The 17688-nt window shown below is 49.1% G+C and overlaps 3 protein-coding genes across 3 annotated transcripts; 2 read left to right on the forward strand and 1 right to left on the reverse strand.

Moving 5' to 3' along the window:
• Positions 1 to 1549: 1549 nt before the first annotated feature.
• On the forward strand, positions 1550 to 2389 carry FIBRA_01072 (uncharacterized protein; the record flags this gene model as incomplete). Its single annotated transcript, XM_012322954.1, has 5 exons — positions 1550 to 1739; positions 1793 to 1808; positions 1859 to 1910; positions 1960 to 1994; positions 2047 to 2389. 5 exons carry the CDS (start codon positions 1550 to 1552, stop codon positions 2387 to 2389), a joined length of 636 nt encoding a protein of 211 aa, XP_012178344.1.
• A 3580-nt stretch (positions 2390 to 5969) lies between these two features.
• On the forward strand, positions 5970 to 6681 carry FIBRA_01073 (uncharacterized protein; the record flags this gene model as incomplete). Its single annotated transcript, XM_012322955.1, has 6 exons — positions 5970 to 5982; positions 6035 to 6178; positions 6233 to 6248; positions 6305 to 6353; positions 6413 to 6450; positions 6516 to 6681. The coding sequence occupies 6 exons, from the start codon at positions 5970 to 5972 to the stop codon at positions 6679 to 6681; spliced, it is 426 nt and encodes a 141-aa protein (XP_012178345.1).
• Positions 6682 to 11403: 4722 nt separating this feature from the next.
• Positions 11404 to 15028, reverse strand: FIBRA_01074 (uncharacterized protein; the record flags this gene model as incomplete). Its single annotated transcript, XM_012322956.1, has 11 exons — positions 11404 to 11801; positions 11847 to 12186; positions 12236 to 12328; positions 12378 to 12531; positions 12818 to 13129; positions 13692 to 14075; positions 14126 to 14141; positions 14201 to 14437; positions 14490 to 14720; positions 14789 to 14899; positions 14950 to 15028. 11 exons carry the CDS (start codon positions 15026 to 15028, stop codon positions 11404 to 11406), a joined length of 2355 nt encoding a protein of 784 aa, XP_012178346.1.
• Positions 15029 to 17688: the final 2660 nt, after the last annotated feature.

The following is a 17688-nucleotide window of genomic DNA, read 5'->3' on the forward strand; positions in this document are numbered from 1 at the left end:
CTTGTTGCCGCTTGGGACTGTCAGTATTCTACGAATATTCCTAGTCATGTTGTATTTGTGACAATTACTTGTAGAAGGTTAATTTGAATAATAGCAAGTTATCACGGAACCGACCTGAGTGCATCGTCTATCTTTACGCCAAAGGATTGAGCGGCTTCAAGCTGCAACTTATGTGGAGAGTCGGGGTCAAATTCCAAAAGCTCACACGTATTTTGCAAAGATCGATAAACAATAACTCGGAGCCTACCGAGACGCTTAGCGCTCTTATTGTCTCGACTCTCCGCCACGACTCGGAGTTCGTCATGCGATTCAGTTCAACTTGACTCGCTTGTTGGCACTACGATTTCTTGTCGGTCCCAAGTCAAGTACTTGACGCCGAGACGCATCAGTAAAGTGCCCCCATCACGCAGTCACAATCCGTGGCAGTGTCGTATGGCTTGCTGTGACCTATTGCCAACATGTCTCCGAGCCCTCTTATTTTGGCGCAATCAACCCATGGTTATGAGCAAAACAACTGCGGCGTGAGCATTATAACAACCATCTTTCACTTCACACTGCCCTCACTACTGACGCTCAAGCATACAAGATAAAGTCTGTCCGATTCATGCGATGTATCGTCGCTGCTTCTTCCGTTCCAGAGCCCCAGCATGTCGCAATCTGATACCATGTAAGTACACTTTGTGTGATCGCAATGGAGTGGCGAACACTGACCACAGGTAATAGTAAGCAGTACCCTTTTGTCGTGGCGATCAGTGAGTCGATCGAATCATCGGATTCTAAGTGAGATATGGTTCCTGATCATTCTCCAGCAATTGTTCTCTACGATTATTTTCTATCTATTTCGCAGGAGATAACTTATGTATGGGGGCGTTCGTTCTCTGGCACAACCGCCCTATTTTTGATTAATCGGTACCTTTCTGTCGTGTACGTGGTGCTCCTGATCATTGAGCCTTATGTGGCGTATAATCAATCGCATTCCGAAGCAGACATAGTGAGTTCATCATTCATAAAGGTTTTGTGCATATTGGCTAAGTATCTGCAGCTGTATGTGTTCACTCACCAAAATGAGTGTGCGCGACACTGATTCTCGGCCATCCCACTGGCAGCTGTTCTGTCTTTGAGATTATTTCAATCTCCTGTACACCATCCTCAATCTGAATTTTACTGGTGCGGTAGTGATTTTGAATGATTCTCCCTATGACCATCTCATCTTGAGGTGTTGCTAGTGATTACATCTTTGCGAATGTATGCAATCTGGAATAAAGATATCAGGATACTGGCAATCATTCTACTCATGGGACTTGTACTTACAGTCCTCAATGTGGTATGTTTGTTCTGGGATCACCGGCATATGTTCTTCCGATTCTGATGGTCGATGTCTAGTACGCATGTGCTACGGAGAAAGCATATTTCGCCTCTGTCCCATCAAGGACTTGCGTCGACCATACGAGCCTCAACGTGGTCATATATGATGCGTAAGGTTGAGAACTTGGTTTTATGTCGTCGCACTTTCTTATACAGCCCTTCACAGTCGTCAGTCGATGATTCAATGAGTATTCAGATCCCTGCCACTAACAATGCCATCCACACAGTTGGCATCGTCACTGATGTCTTGAATATTTTATTCTCCTCTACGATTTTGGTTCTGATCTTGATTAAGACATACATTAATACTCGGCATGTGGTTCCTTCAGTGCAACATAGAGGTGCGCAGGTGTTCATACTCTTTACGAAGGATGGTGCGCTTTTTACTGTTTTGTACCTTGAAGTCTGTTCTAAAAGTGAATTCTAGGTATCCTACAGTTCATGTTCGTCATCTTTCTGACGGATAAATGGGCATCGCGATTAATTCTACTAGAGGAACTATATTTGCCAACGTCACTAATCTTGTCGCCTTTAGCATCGGCCAGGTGCGCCTCACGATTTCATAACGTTAAGCCCATACTCAACGCAGCGTAGACGGGGCTGGGTGTGGTGACATTTGTAGTAAATGCGTAAGCACCATTTCCTAATTGAAATCAACTCGGTGAAAGCTTGCTTTACTAGGTTGATTGTCGTCCTGGTATCAAGGTTCATCTTTAGCATTCGCGCGATCTATACCCACGAACAGGGAGAGACAACGATCCGTAACCAAATGAGTCTCCAGTTCGCTGATATCAACGTGGAGCAGGAGGGCCATGGGATGTTAGATAACGCTGAGGAAGACGACAACGATCAGTCCAGGATCTTCGCGGGCCGCATTGGGTTCGAACGAAGTCCATATCACATGAGCACGAGCTGGAGACCGCCATGGGGTCCGGAGGCGAATATTTTTGACATTGGCTTGTCCGCTCCCCTCACAGAAGACACAGAGGACCCGGACCTGATACAGGACCATTCAGAGTACTAGCAGGCGATCCGGCGGAGGAAAATTATCCCGGAATGTGAATGCTGGTAGTTACGTGTTCGTCGCGCTCACTGTGGATTATGGATTAGTTGAATGTTTGAAAAGAGATGTCGAAACCTGCATTTTGCGACCTGTCCCGAACGTATAACCCAACTTGAAGTACGGGGAGCCATGATGTTGCCCACAAACGGACGAATGCTGCTACCGCTCTGTGCAACGCACCAGACGAGAATTTCTCACGGGATACAGTTCGTCACACTCGGCATATGTTACACTACGAGGCATCTTGTGCTGCTTTTGAACTTTAAGCAGAAACTACGCGGAAGTCGACATGATGTTTGGTGAGGGCTATGGCTCGGTCTAGGCTACTGCCAGGTCTGACGGCGCCCATTCGTTTTGATGTGAAATATTAGCAGCTCTTTAAGGAGATGGAGGTGGTTTCAGTATAAACGCAAAGCACACACGATAACTCGCGCATGAACCGGCTAGGTGTGTTCGCGCAAACAGCTGAACGTACTGCTCATGTCATCGACCATGTCGAGACCACCATCCAAGAACAGCTGCCGTTTCTGCACACTATCCAGTGACTGTCCACGCCGCTTCCAATCCTCCTGAAGCCATGTCGCTCTGGAGTCGCCGTACACGCGGGTGTTGCGGACATCGCTCCCCGTCATTCGCACACGGTTGCTCGCTGCATTTCCTCCCAGCAAACGGCGAATTTTCAAAGAATGTCTCTGTGTCATCACAGAAGCATCCCGCCAGCCAGCTTGACCTCAATGGCCCGATAGTCAGCCCCATTGACTGCGGGCAAAAGAGTGCATGTGTCATCTCCATGTTCTGAGCGGCCCTCCACACTAGTAACCAGGTATCCGAAGGTGGTATGGCAAGATGAAGAGGCTCTCAAGGCGCTCGCCTGCACTGCCAACAGCAGCCTAACCTTATGGGACATCACAGACGTCTACAGAACCTGTGCATTCATCTACGTATATCAGATTATTCCGTTCGAGATAGTCGTACTGATCCCGAGCCCATTCTGGCCACAACCGAAGTGATGCTGGGCAAGTGGTCCGCGAGCACTGGACGTTGTGCCAAGTTTTTCCTCGCGATCAAAGTTGGCTCGTTCGACACGACACACAACGCCGAGAGCAAGTGTAGGGACAACGGCAAGCCGGTGGACATCTGTCGCCAGCTTGAGGGCGCCCCCGAGGAGCTCCAAACAAAGTGATTCGACTTGTATTACCAGCGCTGCGTTGACAGCGAAGTCTCCATCGAAGGTGTATGTACACGAGCTGCTGCAAGAAACATGTATCCTATTCGTGCTGGAGACGTGTCCGTATGTTGAAAGCAGCAAAGTCGAATGTCTCGGCGTGCGCCCCGTTGGTATTCGACCTGATCTCAACAAGGAAAACTTCTCAAGGAACCCCATTCCTGAGCTGCGGTCAACGCGCCACCTGGATAGCGTCAGAGGCGTGGGGATTGCGCTAAAGGACGAAGATGAGAAGGTACACCTACTTGCTCTGGGGCATTTTCTATCCCGTTCTATCGCCTGATCACAACAAAAATTCCCAGCGAGTCGATTCGAATTATCTCTAGGCCCGTTCACCTTACGGCTCACAAAAATGTTGTAGCCCAGTATTTATATACTCAAAGTAGATGATATACCTTGCTTTTTAATTTGTTTGCATGAAGGCAATGTCGCCGCCTGGTTGCGCTGTCGGAGCGGCAGGGAATAGAGCAGCGCCGCGGAAACTTTGATGAGTGTCAGCCACAGCGGAGTCTCAAGACCTCATCTGCCGACGTCTGTCGGCGTACGCTGTGCAGTGTGAACCGCCGGCACTGCACATTGTGAGGTTCATCCTCCATAGTAGCTGTGTCGATATCTGGAATGGATTTTGGAATATTATATTTCAAACTTCAGTTGACCACCCTTTGTATGTGATTTACTCCGGCTCGCCTGCACGGATACGCTCTGACAGTTGTGCAGTTTTCTCTCTCACCGACTCGGACCAGACCACGCACACGGCCTTTCGAGATCATGCATGCCATCTGATGAGAACCTCACGAGTGAAACAAACACATTTTTCTTCATCCGCACGCCATGGAGAGGCTCTGCTCTCATTACAACTCGTCTTGCCTTACTGAGGTAATCCAGGGTCTGGGCGCTTACTTCGAAATGCTACGGCTTCTGCATTTGATGCAAGAACCACTGCAGCCAGTTGTATCACTTCGAAACCTGGCAACCTGTGAAAGCGCAAAATCATGAACTTCTGTCGTAACGAGAACGATAATGCTATGAGTAATTCGAACCAGAGAAGGAATCCTATATTTGACCCACTGATGTCCTTACAGTGCTCGGTGTTGTGCCTACATTACATGTGGTGGAGTCCGTCGATCTCTAGTCTCCGACCTTCTTGTGGCTCGTCCCATTCGTTAGTTTAGGTGTTCAACGTCTTGCGGGCGGCTCAACGATAGTAAATCCTCGTCAAGGGGCGTTGGCATCTGCCGAATCATGATGTTGGTCAATCTTCTTCAACCCAGGGTCGTGAGAGAGTTCTTTCGATGCATCGACAGTGGAGTACAAAAAGACCCCTGTGGATGATAGGTAACATTCGAACTACCTGAACGAGCAAACAGCTTGTGTTTGCATTCCCCTGCTCTCGCTCTAGATTTTCAACACCTCGCGCATAACCCAACAGCTATGTACATAACACCCGATCTAATTGACGACGGATTAGCGTAAGTCCGCTACTAATCCCGCACACTTGTGATGAGAACTGACGAAGAGCGCCAAGCGTGTACTACCATGTGGCTGTCGCCGTGAGTGAGTATCTGAACAGCACCTTGGCTGAATTCAAACGTGAGGCTTGGTGTCTGACAACTTTCAGCGGTCGTTCTCTATGATTATGCTTTGACCTTATCGCAAGAGATTCATTGTGTATGGAGGCGTCCGCTCTCTGGAGGAATCGTGATATATCTGCTCAACCGGTATCTGTCTATTGCGTATGCGCTTTTGTTGATTGTCGTACTGTGTACGGGTTATATACAGTCGCCTCCAACGGCAAACAAAGTACGTCCCGGTTTCTCTCAACAAGCTCGTGAACTGATCCTAGTTGATCTATCTCCAATCACAGGTGTGCGTCCACGGTTGACTACGCAAGATACATGACACTGATCTTACACCAGTTGCATTGGTGTTATGAGCACTCTTCGGCCGATCTATGTTATCATTGAGATAAATTTCGTAGGTGCATGACGTTCGATTTGAGGCTACGCCGTCTATTAACCTCGCGTCGATCTTAGTTTTTATATCCTTGCGCGTTTTTGCCATTTGGAACAAAGATATCCGGATTTTCGTGTTCAGCGTGCTCATAGAATCGGCCCCTATGATTCTCAATGCGGTATGTATCCTCCAGAACGATAGGAGTATATCCTGATTTCCCGTGTTTAGTACTTGTATAGTCTGCAGCAGTTTGCGTTCGAAACTGCCCCGCTTAGGGTTTGCATGGAATACGCGTACACCAATGTGGATACATTTAACACGTAAGTAGCGAGAACCTGATTGTCATCGCGCTTTCTTACGATAATGTTCTCAAGTCGTCAGTCACAGTTAAGGACACCGAGTCTCTTGAGACTAATGATTCCGCACAGTCAATTTTGCCACTGCCGTCCTTTCCATTCTATCAAACGGAATTATCCTTGCTCTGATCCTGGCCAAGACATCTGCTAGTATCCGTCAGATCGGTCTACCATATAACAGAGGCGCTCAGCTGTTCGTTCTCATCCAGAAGGATGGTGCGCCATTCGTTACGCTAGATTCGTAACATGTAGCTGATAAGTTTGGTGCAGGTACTCTGCAGTTCATGTGCGTTTTCGGGTTTTGACCTACTGGTCAAGCACGAATGACACTGCTATATCTAGAGCCATTCTAATCATATACATCGTCAATTCGGTCGGATTGAAGTATCCAGTACGCCTTCTCAATATGTCTTACATTGGTACCTTCACGATATTCTTATCTGCACTCAGACTGTACAAATGCGGACGCTACCACTCTTGCTGGAAGCGTGAGTATCATTTACAACCCAGCTTAAGTGACATGACACTAATTCAGTCATACTTGCTCCGTTAGAGTAACTGCCACTTTGATATCGAGATTTAATCTCAACCTTCGTGCTATTTATACCCGAGACGTATCGATATCTGGCCGCCAGACGAGTGTCAATTTGGAGAGTATCGACACAAGTCGTAACATTGTCTTCGGCAGCGAAGGAGGCAATGACAGTGATGACGAATAGATAGTATCACTGGACGAAATTAGAATAAAGTTGAGTTCGGACTGACTCGAGCACGAGTTTCATCAAAAGGTATGTGCCGCGTCCCTAATATTAGCATTACGCGCGTTGACTTGCTGGGAATGTAGTATGAGCCGGGGGCACGGGCCTGATGGCTGCCATTTACGCGGTCTGGATTCGATACGAATTGCATCAGATTTACAAGCCGATCCTCGCTTATAGTTGCGTATGCCGGGATATTTAGTTCGTCGCGAGATAGAGTGCGTGCTTCAGCCATGTACAAACGGGAATGGAAAACGATACACCTTCATTTGGAGTACACTTAGGCCCATGGGTCCTCGTCGGCCTTTCCTTCATACTCGCTGGCACCAACTTTTCAAGCATTACCAGGCTAGGGTGCGACCGCTACGATCATGCCTGGGAACGAGCTGTAATTGTTTTGAAGTAGCCGGTGGCTCCTCGCGTGTTTAGTCTATGTGGGCTTTCTGTTCCGGATGCAAGTAACACTAGTCTATCACGATTCTAGCGGTACAGTGTAGCGACACTCCTTTTCATGCCCCTGGTCCTTTTCACATTTCTATACCAATAAGCTTCTAATTTCTGTTTGAAGTTACTAGACATGGACACTAGCTACACACCAAATATTAGACCTATCAGTGGTGGTGCTATGGCTCTATGAATATGTGAACCAGCAACATCCACTGGAATCAAAGAGTAATGAATTGTGTTGATGTGCTACTTTGTTGCACAACACACATCTGGCATTCATCTTTTGTATTACTAGCTTCAGAACCCATTTTTCCTCATTTTATATCTGCTAATGGGCAAGATCAGAGGATTGTACATCCCTATAATACAATCTATCTGAAAGTCGAACACAGTGTGGCAGAACATGACGAGAAGTGACATGGCACATCAAGCGCGCACAAGATATGCCTAGATCATGATGCACAGTGCGTGACCATAGAGCACCCATAATTGGAAAATATCACAATCAGTAACATGGTAGTCACAGACTGTCACTGTGAAAAGGTTCACCGAATCCAAGCTCATCGTTGTCAAACAAGATGTTCCGAAAACACATCCCTTATGCTCCGATCCTAAGATCAGAGTAAATGAGAAATATATTGGGATAGAGAGGAAATTATGTAGATACGTTTTGTGAGTGATTGGCCTGATTAATGGCACAGACAATCATGATGCGTTTTGGTGTGAAAGAGAGTGTCGCTGCACTGTATGTAATGTACACGACTTCACAACGAAGATATTTGTGGCTGGCAACTCCCGAAGAGAAACTCCTCCGCTGTGGCTGCGGACCCTGAGACTGGGTCGCCAGCGAATGTGCCATATGCGCTAGCCTGAGCATGTGGGCCCTTCAAATGTACTTACCATCTCAGAGAGGACTACTACTTAGCGATCCCCTCAACTGGCAGCCTGCGAAGTATTAAGTGATTGAGTCATGGCAACGAGATCACTGTGATCTATCATATCACTCCATTTACGCGCAGAATAGCAAATTTTCTCCCATACAATGTTCTCCGTTACAGTGTCTGAATTCTGCATTGCTTTCCATCGCAGGCTGAGTCAGTGTCAAGTATGTTGATCGTCAGTCTCCAGCTCATTATGCCGCGATTGACCCTCTTTTTCACTACGTGCAGGGATGTCTTCTACACAACTCGGCACTATTACGTCCTGTCAAGATGATCAACTACTATACACGATGGACACCTTGTCGGGTATATTGTTGATCTCCTTGGCGCGTTCATCATGGGAATAATATTCCATTGTACACTGCCCTTGTCACTCAATTGGTGATATGTAAACGTTGTAGCCTTGACCCGCATGAGCGCAGGGTCTATCCTTGTATACACACTCCTCTCGCCGTAAGATTTTCATTTTGGCATGTTCGCTTATACAGTGCAAGATCTGTACGAATATAAGCTTATGCAAGTACATCAGTATCGCAGCTCTGGTGAATACTGACCAGCACAACCAGCCTATATGGCCTAGCCGCCACGATAAGTGAGTGGGTTGACTCTCATATGCGAGATTATATCTAATGCTGCCTCAGCTTTTGTTCTGTATGATTATGCTCTGACATTGTCCCTAGAGGTCCGTCATGTATGGGGACGCCCGCTCTCTGGAGCAAATGTAGTATACTTCCTCAACCGGTACCTCTCCATGGCATATGCGCTCCTATTGATTGGCGTGCTTTGTGTGGACTATATCCGATTGGCTTCAAAAGCAGATGAGGCGTGTTCTCTTTTTCACCCGACCATCAATTTTGAATTGACTGTATCTGTTGTTCTCAGGTGTATGTTTTTGGTGGGCCGTGCGAGACACGATACTGACGCCACCCCAGCTGTATTAGCATACTGAGAATACTTCGTCTACTCTTCATCGTTCTGGAGGTAAACATTGCGGGTGTGTCACGTTTGGCTCGTGGGAAGCACGTATCTCATGTTGCTGCCAGTGTTTATATCTATGCGACTATATGCTATCTGGGACAAAGATCGGCGGATCTTCGTATCTGTGTTGCTGATGGAAATGATCTCTATTATCCTGAACGCAGTACGTAGTGTATTTTCTATGTTATGACAAATTACTGTCTTACGATCCATGCTCAGTACGCATACGCGAGAGAGCAATTCGCATTCAACCCTGTCCCATTTACGGGTTGCATCGAATACACGAACCTCAATGGAGGTGTAAGCGACGCGTAAGCAACAAGAACTCGCTTTCACAGTGATGTGTTCTGACAGCTGTCGTAGTTGTGTGTCACTTCTGTGGGCTCTTTGAGTTGTACTTACATATGTTATATAGTCGACCTTACCACCGCTATTCTTTCGATCATGGCAAATTGTGTTGTCCTCCTCCTGATCGTCTTCAAAACATCTATAAGAATCCAGAAACTCCAACCATTAGCGCATTGGAAAAGTACACAGCTACTGTTTCTGATTCAAAAGGATGGTAAGCTGTCCACACCTACTTCTACAGAACTCACGTGCAAGGACTTGAATTCAGGTACTCTGCAATTTATGTACGTTGTTCATTTCCCTCTCCATTAGTATTACAAACGAATATATTACAGAGCAATTCTTTTCATCGGCATCATCAATCTCGTGGGAATCAAGTATCCGGTGCGCTTTATTCTCTAGTGGAACTCGCATTCATGCTCAATGGACGGCACAAAGGTGACGATGGTTACAATTCCTCTTATGATAGAGGCGTACGTAACGTTCTCGAATTATTCAGTGCCAGTTCGCCACATCAGAGTCTCTGTACTACTAGGTTGACCACCATTCTGGTGTCAAGATTCATTCTCAATCTTCGCGCGGTGTACATCCAAAATGAGCCAGGTTTTTCAAGCCAGAAGTCGGAGATCACGAGCCTTCAGTTCGCTGATGTGCATGTACAGCGCTCGGATGGCCCTCTAGTGTTTGACGGTGAAGCCGAGGACGAGGTGAAGGCATAGAGCCCTTATTCGGACGAGGTATAGCGGTTCTCGAATAGATCTAGCCATGCAGTTGCGCGCACAAGTTCTCGTGTCCTGCAATGAATATGACGTGTTACTCGCAATTTCGCCTGACAGGGAATGGCTGAACCAAAGGTGAGCTGCAAGACTAACGATGTGATCAAGTAGATGTAGTGAACATTACCCGACTGCAAATAACATAGTCACAATTGCTTGCTTTTTACGGCTGCAGAAATGCTTCCTACGTCATGCAGGAACCCTCTAACGGGGCCCGTAATCGATCTCGTCGCTGCTGCTAGACAGGTTCATGACCTGGAGCAAGACAATCCATGATCATGAGGGGTCTTGCACAACTCAAATTCGTCGATCTGGCAAGTTTCCCCGATCTTGAAAGTTTTCTCCGTGTATGAAGCGACGCATAGTTTCCCTCGGCGGGCCTTCCAATGTCTCCAACCGTGCTTTCTTGAGAGTCCATCCCGGGACCGCTAAAAGATGGCATGATGACTTAATCCGTTATCCAAGTTTTTCGAGCGAGTTGAGACAAGAATGGCGTACTGCAGGTGTAGGACTTGGCAAGAAACGGCATGATGATCGGACTGGCGCGTATTTCCCGCCACGAAAGTCACTTCAGGCTAGCCTTCAGAAAATGACAACGAAGCCAGAAAGCTACATTGAAATGAGCCCGGGAACATACACTCAAACTCTCCAAACAACTACAGTTGATGGGCTTTGCCTATTCGTTGCTCGACTCACACCGCCCCCAATGCGCTGCATTATCCCCAACTCCCGGATTTATTGCCTGCCGCAAATTTGCCCGCATATCTGACTCTGCATGGTACATATCGTCACAGCCATACGGTGCTTGCAGCCGCGCGTTCCATACCTACACCTTGTCTTTTGCAATAGGCGCGAGGATATCTGCCGAAAGACCGCCAACCCAAAACTTGTATGTCACGTACTTACCTCCTTCACAGCTCTTCGTCGCTGCGGCGCATGACACGCGTGCTGTCTTTGCCGCAAGCGCGAACACAATCCGGAATGGGGATGTCCGCAGCCGAACACGAGTCAAAGATGCCCAATGTGTACGAATCCATCGTCACGGGTCCGGGGTAGCAGCACAGGCCATGTCGTTCCTGCTCCGCCATAGGATGACCTTGATGTTGTTACGTTGAAACTCAAGGCCAGCAAGCAGGAATGGTACAACGCCAGCAATTGCAGCCCGCCGAGGACCGCATGCCACCGCCGCACCTCTAGCCATCAAGCGCACCAGATAGTCCACACCGAAGAGTTTCGCTTCGTTGATCTTGACTCAGTGGTGAAGTACACTTTGCTGTCCGGAATGTCTCTTGGAGAGCCTGCGTATGGGTCTTCGAGCAATCCCAGTATACCTTGTACCCATGGGAGGCAAGCACGTCCACGTTGGGGGATGACCGGGAGAAAAACCCTTCCAACAAGGCGGAAATAGTGACCCACCTTCTTTTCGGTACCCCGTCCTGATTGACCGGGTCTACAGCAACACCTCGAGCAAGCGTGAACAAGAGCATAACCGGTAACTCACCCCGTTCGCCTCTGTCCACCACGAAGTCTTCAAAGACAGACTTGAGCGCTCCCGGTGCGTCGAAGTCAGGATTCTGCATCATCCAATACCCTGCCTCGGAAAGAATAGGTTACGATGCCGCCACCGATATCACACATTCCAAGCGATCATCGAGCACCAGAAGGCTACGCGCGTGCCATTCGACCAGTTTTAACTTGTCGAGTTTTTCCGCTTGTGCCCTGCTATTGGTTTCAAGAGGAAGCCGCCGGGAGAGGCACGCAGGCTTGTGCTCATTCTTCTGTGAGTACTGCTCTCCACCACCGCTGAGTTTCACCCGGGCACAAGATAAAATAATCGTAGCGGGAGCCCCACCTGGTCCGGTCTGATCAGCTCCGTCGAATTCTAACACGACCAAAGGTCTACTTGTGAGCGATACTTCATTGAGGGTATCAACAAGGCGGTCAAATGCTTTATGAGCTCGTTCTTGATCCAGCAGCTGCAATCGTTTGGAAACATCTTCGAGCGCATACATTGACCTCACATACCTCGTCTGCTCGTTTAGCAACTTGTGTGTAGAAATCTTCGCGGAATTGTCTATGTGATTGCATCGTCATTTCGTCCATCATGTACGACCTGAACTGCGCTGCCACCGATTCGATTCCGCCACCGCGTTCGAATTGTGCATACCCGCCTGGGGGTTGCCACGTTGTCGAACGAGATCTCGCGCGTCACTTCGAACAGCGCATGAATAAGTGCACTTGCATGCGCATGCTTCCCATCCTCGTATACCAAACTACGCATGTAATTGTGGACGCGACGGTCTGTAGGAGAATATCCTATGCTAGATATGAATTATCAGCAGAAGCGCCCTCACCTGCAGATAAATATACGAGACTTAGACCAGACGCAGAACGTCAGTGTATGAATAACAAGAAGTAGAGGCATAGAAAGACTTGCTCAAGAGCCTTATTTTTCTGAAAGATCTCGCCTCCCATGCGTCTTGAATCAGAGCCTTCATCTGAGGATTATCTTTCAATAACTTTGCGCCTGCGCTCATTCTCTTGTATTTTCCATCAAGTCGTCTCTGGGAACGCTCTACAACAACGCCAAGGATCACCAAGGCTGACGGTTTTGGTTCATGGGGCCCGAACATTTGCAAGACTTCTCTATCCATGTCCTCATGCGTGATTGGGTCGAAATGGTCGTACACGAGGTCGCAATCCACACCGAGTTTGGGACGAAGAAGCGGCGGTCCTGCGCTAGGCAGCTCGTCTTCGACACGTTTGGGTACGGGACCAGGCTGCTCAGGGGGAGAATGAGGGAAGACACGGAAGTCTTGCCAAGCTTGAATTATGACTGTGACGCCCCATCTCTGTTGTCTATACAGCGCGGCCCCCGCGTCCTCGTCGAGAAATGCGCTCTGTGGACAACGGCAGCCGCTGGCACTCTGTCAGAATGAGGGCAGCAAAAGGTGGTAAAGCAGAACCAAAGACCGCATCGGAACTAAGAACATAAACAAATAAGTCAAGAGGAATACACATTCGAGCGCCGTGGCTAGAAGACTCCGCTGTGGCCGCGTGTGTCCCATCTCTTGCTCTCTCCTTTTCCCTTCCCCCGTATCGACAGCGCAGCGGAGCGATGGCACTGTACCCCATCGTGTCAGCGGACTGCAAACCGATTCCTCGTGTGCATCGGACCTCGGCATGACTCGTCGCCTTCAAAGTCTGCTAGATGCATTCTCTCGTCACAAAGTCACGGATAACAAGTCGACATTAGTGAATGTTCAGACATACACATTTAAGCTTTTCTAAGACTTGGTGGGGGAGTAGGATGGGAAGGACTTCAGAGCAGGTAAGTCGAACCTCTAAGCGTGCATCGCTAGTTCGAGTCAGAGGGGCATGCATTTTGTATCTTACCCCCTCAACTTCTACCCGATTTCGTGCCAGACACTCCGAGAATTCACATATATAACGAGCGTTTCAAGATACGCTCTCCGCTCACTACTGCTCCCCTTTCCACTCGCTCAGAGCGATACACTCGTCCGACCATATGTTAGCAAACGCCTCGGGGTACCTCGCCCCATGTGCATCTGCAGCGTTGATTGCGGCGCTCAATGCCTTCACGTCTTCGTCCTTTAACTCAATCTCCGCGCCCTTCGCGTTCTCCTCCAGACGGCGCACCGACCGCGTTCCGGGGATGGGTACGAAATCTGGGTGCTGCGCGAGGATCCACGCAAGCGTCGCTTGCGACGGCGTTGCCCCGTACTTTGTCGCAATTTTATTAAACTTGTCCACCAGCTCGAGGTTCTTTGGAAAGTTCTTCTCGCTGAAACGGGGCATGATCAGGCGCAAGTCATCTTTGGCAAAGTCTTTGCGTGACTTGTATCTGCACGTACAGTCAGCGTGAGCTCCCATGCATTTCACTGAAACACTTACTCTCCACTGATGAGGCCTGTGTGGAAATAATGTCAGCGCAGACGTTCCTGAAAGTCAGACGACATTAGTGCGTACCTCGTCCCAGAGGCGAATACGCAACAATGCTCACGCCGAGCTCTCGGGCGGCGGCGACGAAACCCGACGACTCGATTCCGAGCTCGAACGGGCTGTATTCCATCTGGACCGCAACGACCTTTTCACCGACGCCAGAAACGGCCTTTGCGCGCCGCAAGACGTCAATACTGCATTCGCTCAGGCCTAGATATTTGACCTTGCCGCTCTCAACGTATGGGCGCAGTGTCTCGAGTACGACTAGCACACACGATCAGCGCTGGTAAGCTTTCAGGGGCTCGTACACACATACCTTCGATGGGGACTTCGCTGTCAACACGGTGCTGGTAGTACAAGTCGATCCACTCTGTCTGGAGCTCCTTGAGGGAGCTCTCGAGCTGGCGCCGGATGTACGCTGGCTTGCTGTTCGCCTTGTACTGGTTCTCGACGCCGGGTGTCGTGTCGAACGAGCCGAACTTAGTCGCGAGGAAGATGTCGGCACGACGCCCGGTGCTCGTAAACCACTTGCCCAGCGTCGCCTCGGCTACACCCAGGACAGGACTTGGATTAGTTCGCGTATCATAATCAGGATGGAGTTTAAGCTGGACGCACAGGTCCCGTAGACGTCAGCGGTGTCCCAGAAAGTCAGACCGCGGTCGGCGGCGTAGGTGAGCGTCTCCAGAGCCTCTCCTTCATCTGTCTTACCGTACCACGCCCCGATACCTGATCGCTAGCATAAGAGGCTGCTTAAAGCATGAGAACGACACACGTACCCATCGCACCGTAGCCAATTGCGCTGACTGTCGGACCATTACGGCCGAGTTGGCGAGTGGGGTACTTGTTAGCAAGCATGGCTTGAAATCTCGCTGTGTGCTAGCTGAAATTGCAGTGCACAATTATGGGTATATCTGCCAGGTTTTATAGCTGCGCGCGCGCTGCAAAGTCCGAATCACAGAGAGCGACGGCCGCAACGCTTGCGTGTACGACGACGCTCGTGCGGCATGGCCCTTGGGAGGGGCCTGGGCTGTAGACGGACGTATGCAGAAATGACAAGCCGTTCTTCGGCGATGGTCCCGACATGGCCATAGCGAAGAGCTTCAGGAGCGGTACCGGTACCTCGTGCGGGGTTGCCGAGAGCAAGTGCATGGACTCGGGCGGTGATAGTGGCGCCCCTGGGACTGTCCGAGTCCACTCCCGAGTCGGAGAATGTGTCAGCTTAGCAGTCAGCTCAGCCGTATTTCTGTCGAAGTACTATCAGCACGCTCAGCCACCCGTGCAGACACTCCCCCGTCTTATGCGCGAGCCACTGTGTAGGCTTTACGTTCGCATTGAACCCACCTCCATTCCCTCAAAACGCTGCTGATATTTCGCGTCAAGACTGATAGCTGGCAACAGACACTTGCAGCCTCGCAGCCTCTTACAACCCCTGTATGTTGCACGAAAGTTTCGACTATCATAGTCATGGTTTCCACTGAGATCAAATACAGCACAAAATTCCTTGCGGCCTATATACTGAGCGTGACCATAGATGCAGATTTTGTTTGGTGCCACCCGGATCGTATCCAGTAGTGCTCGTCGTTGCCTAGTCCATCGGTGAACGGACAACATAATTGCCTCTGAGGTTATGGATTCAGGAGAAGTCATACAATGTTGGTGTGGAGATCTCATTTCAAAATACATAATTCACAGCGCACGCGACGAACATGCAACTACCAGCATTCGACGTGTGGGGGCTGTTTTCCTCCACGAGTTTCCATCTTCGCGGGCTGCGTTGCGATGCCGTTCCTTGAGTAGATTGTACAGATACGTGTCCTGCACACCACATTTGGGACCTTAGCTTACTACTGGGACGCGCCCGTGCCACTGGGTCACGGTAAGTGATTGTTTCTTTCATTGCTCGAGCATGACGCTACAGAAAACGGAACGCACGTCTGTTAGTTGGGGCAGGCTCCGACATCTTGCGATAAATCGTTGAACATTGGATATACGACAGCACCCGACCTCCTTCCAGTCGAAAACGTTGACATCATCAAAGGCCTATCAGGAAAACAGGAAATTACCGGAGACGCTGTACCAGAGGCTCCAGATCGGTTCAGAGGTGATTTCATCGGTCCAGCTGCTCAGTACTCAGTTGCCAGAATCTTAAAAGAGCACTCTAACACACCATCATTTCAGGCTGTATGTTTGGGTGTACCACACGACTAGAGTCAGTGTATGGACTCTGATTACCCTTGCCACTAACTCCACGCAAGAATTCCGCAGCCCAATCTGTGAGAGTAGTATCAGCTGCAAGATCATTGCTCTGCCATTGCACGTCGCAGTCATTGACCATAGACTGATAAATGGAGGAGATTTTATCGCCACACAGCAGTGGCTCTTGTAGAATCACCGTTGAAGCCAGTCTCCTGTGGCAGGCAGCAGCTAGATGATGGCAGCCTTTTCGACTGAAAGGAAGTTGATCGTTGCTACATACTTGATATTGGCGGCCGATGGTTTATCGCTCGGAAATGTCAGAGCCTGCCCCAACTAGTAGATCTATACTCCGTTTCCCGTAGCGTCATCTTTGATCAATGAAAGGAATAGTCACTTAGCCAGTGGCACGGGCATGTTCTAGTCATAAGCCATGCGAGTCACAAGTTATGGTCCTAAATGCGGTGTGCAGGACATGTACCTGTACAATCTACTCAAGGAACGGTATTGCATGCAGCCTGCGAAGATGGGGGGTCGTGGAGGAAAACCATCTCGGACGTCGAATGCCGGTGGTTCAGAGATTTCGACGCCAACGTCGTACGACCTCTCCTATTAACGCATAATCCAAGAGGCCATTAGGTTGTCCGTATATAGCTGGACGAGGATACGACAACTTGAAGCACTACTGGGTACAATCTAGATGACACCAAACAAAATCTTCATATATGGTGATGCTGAGCACATATTACGCCGTGAGGAATTTTGTGTTGTACTTGATTTCAGTATTCAAACTGCTAGCGAGGCCGTTGGTGGACCACGCCGGAAACTGGTAACTGTTATCAGACCTGGCAACGAAGACGCTGCAGTGTCCTACCAGTGCTTCATGCTGCATGGACGTCTTGACTACTGAGTGGTTTTCACTGAAAGTCCTTAAGCAATCAGAACCTCTACAGGGTGCTAACTGTTCGACTAGATAGCAAATAATCCAGCTGATGGCTGCGTGGACTGCACCGAGTAACATTCATTAATTTCAGGTGATGTGTCCCCTAGAGCTAAGCACACTGGGAGAACTTCTGCAATGTCAATTTCGGGATCCCTGGTTAAACAATACCAATAATACGTGACGAACAGCGCGCATGACGAACATGTGACTACTGGTTTTTAATGTTCCTCCGTCAATGGTCTCCCGTGCTGAATGAAACCCATAAGGCGTGTCCTCGGACTTACGCTATGCCTTCTGTAAGTTGTGAGTGGGGTGTGCAAAGTCAATGCCGAAGGCGCTCACCTCCAGAAATGGATACCTCGCGCTCAGATTGATGCAG

Source organism: Fibroporia radiculosa (assembly GCF_000313525.1).
Source record: "Fibroporia radiculosa TFFH 294 genomic supercontigs, scaffold469, whole genome shotgun sequence".
Classification (NCBI taxonomy): Eukaryota; Fungi; Basidiomycota; class Agaricomycetes; order Polyporales; family Fibroporiaceae; genus Fibroporia; species Fibroporia radiculosa.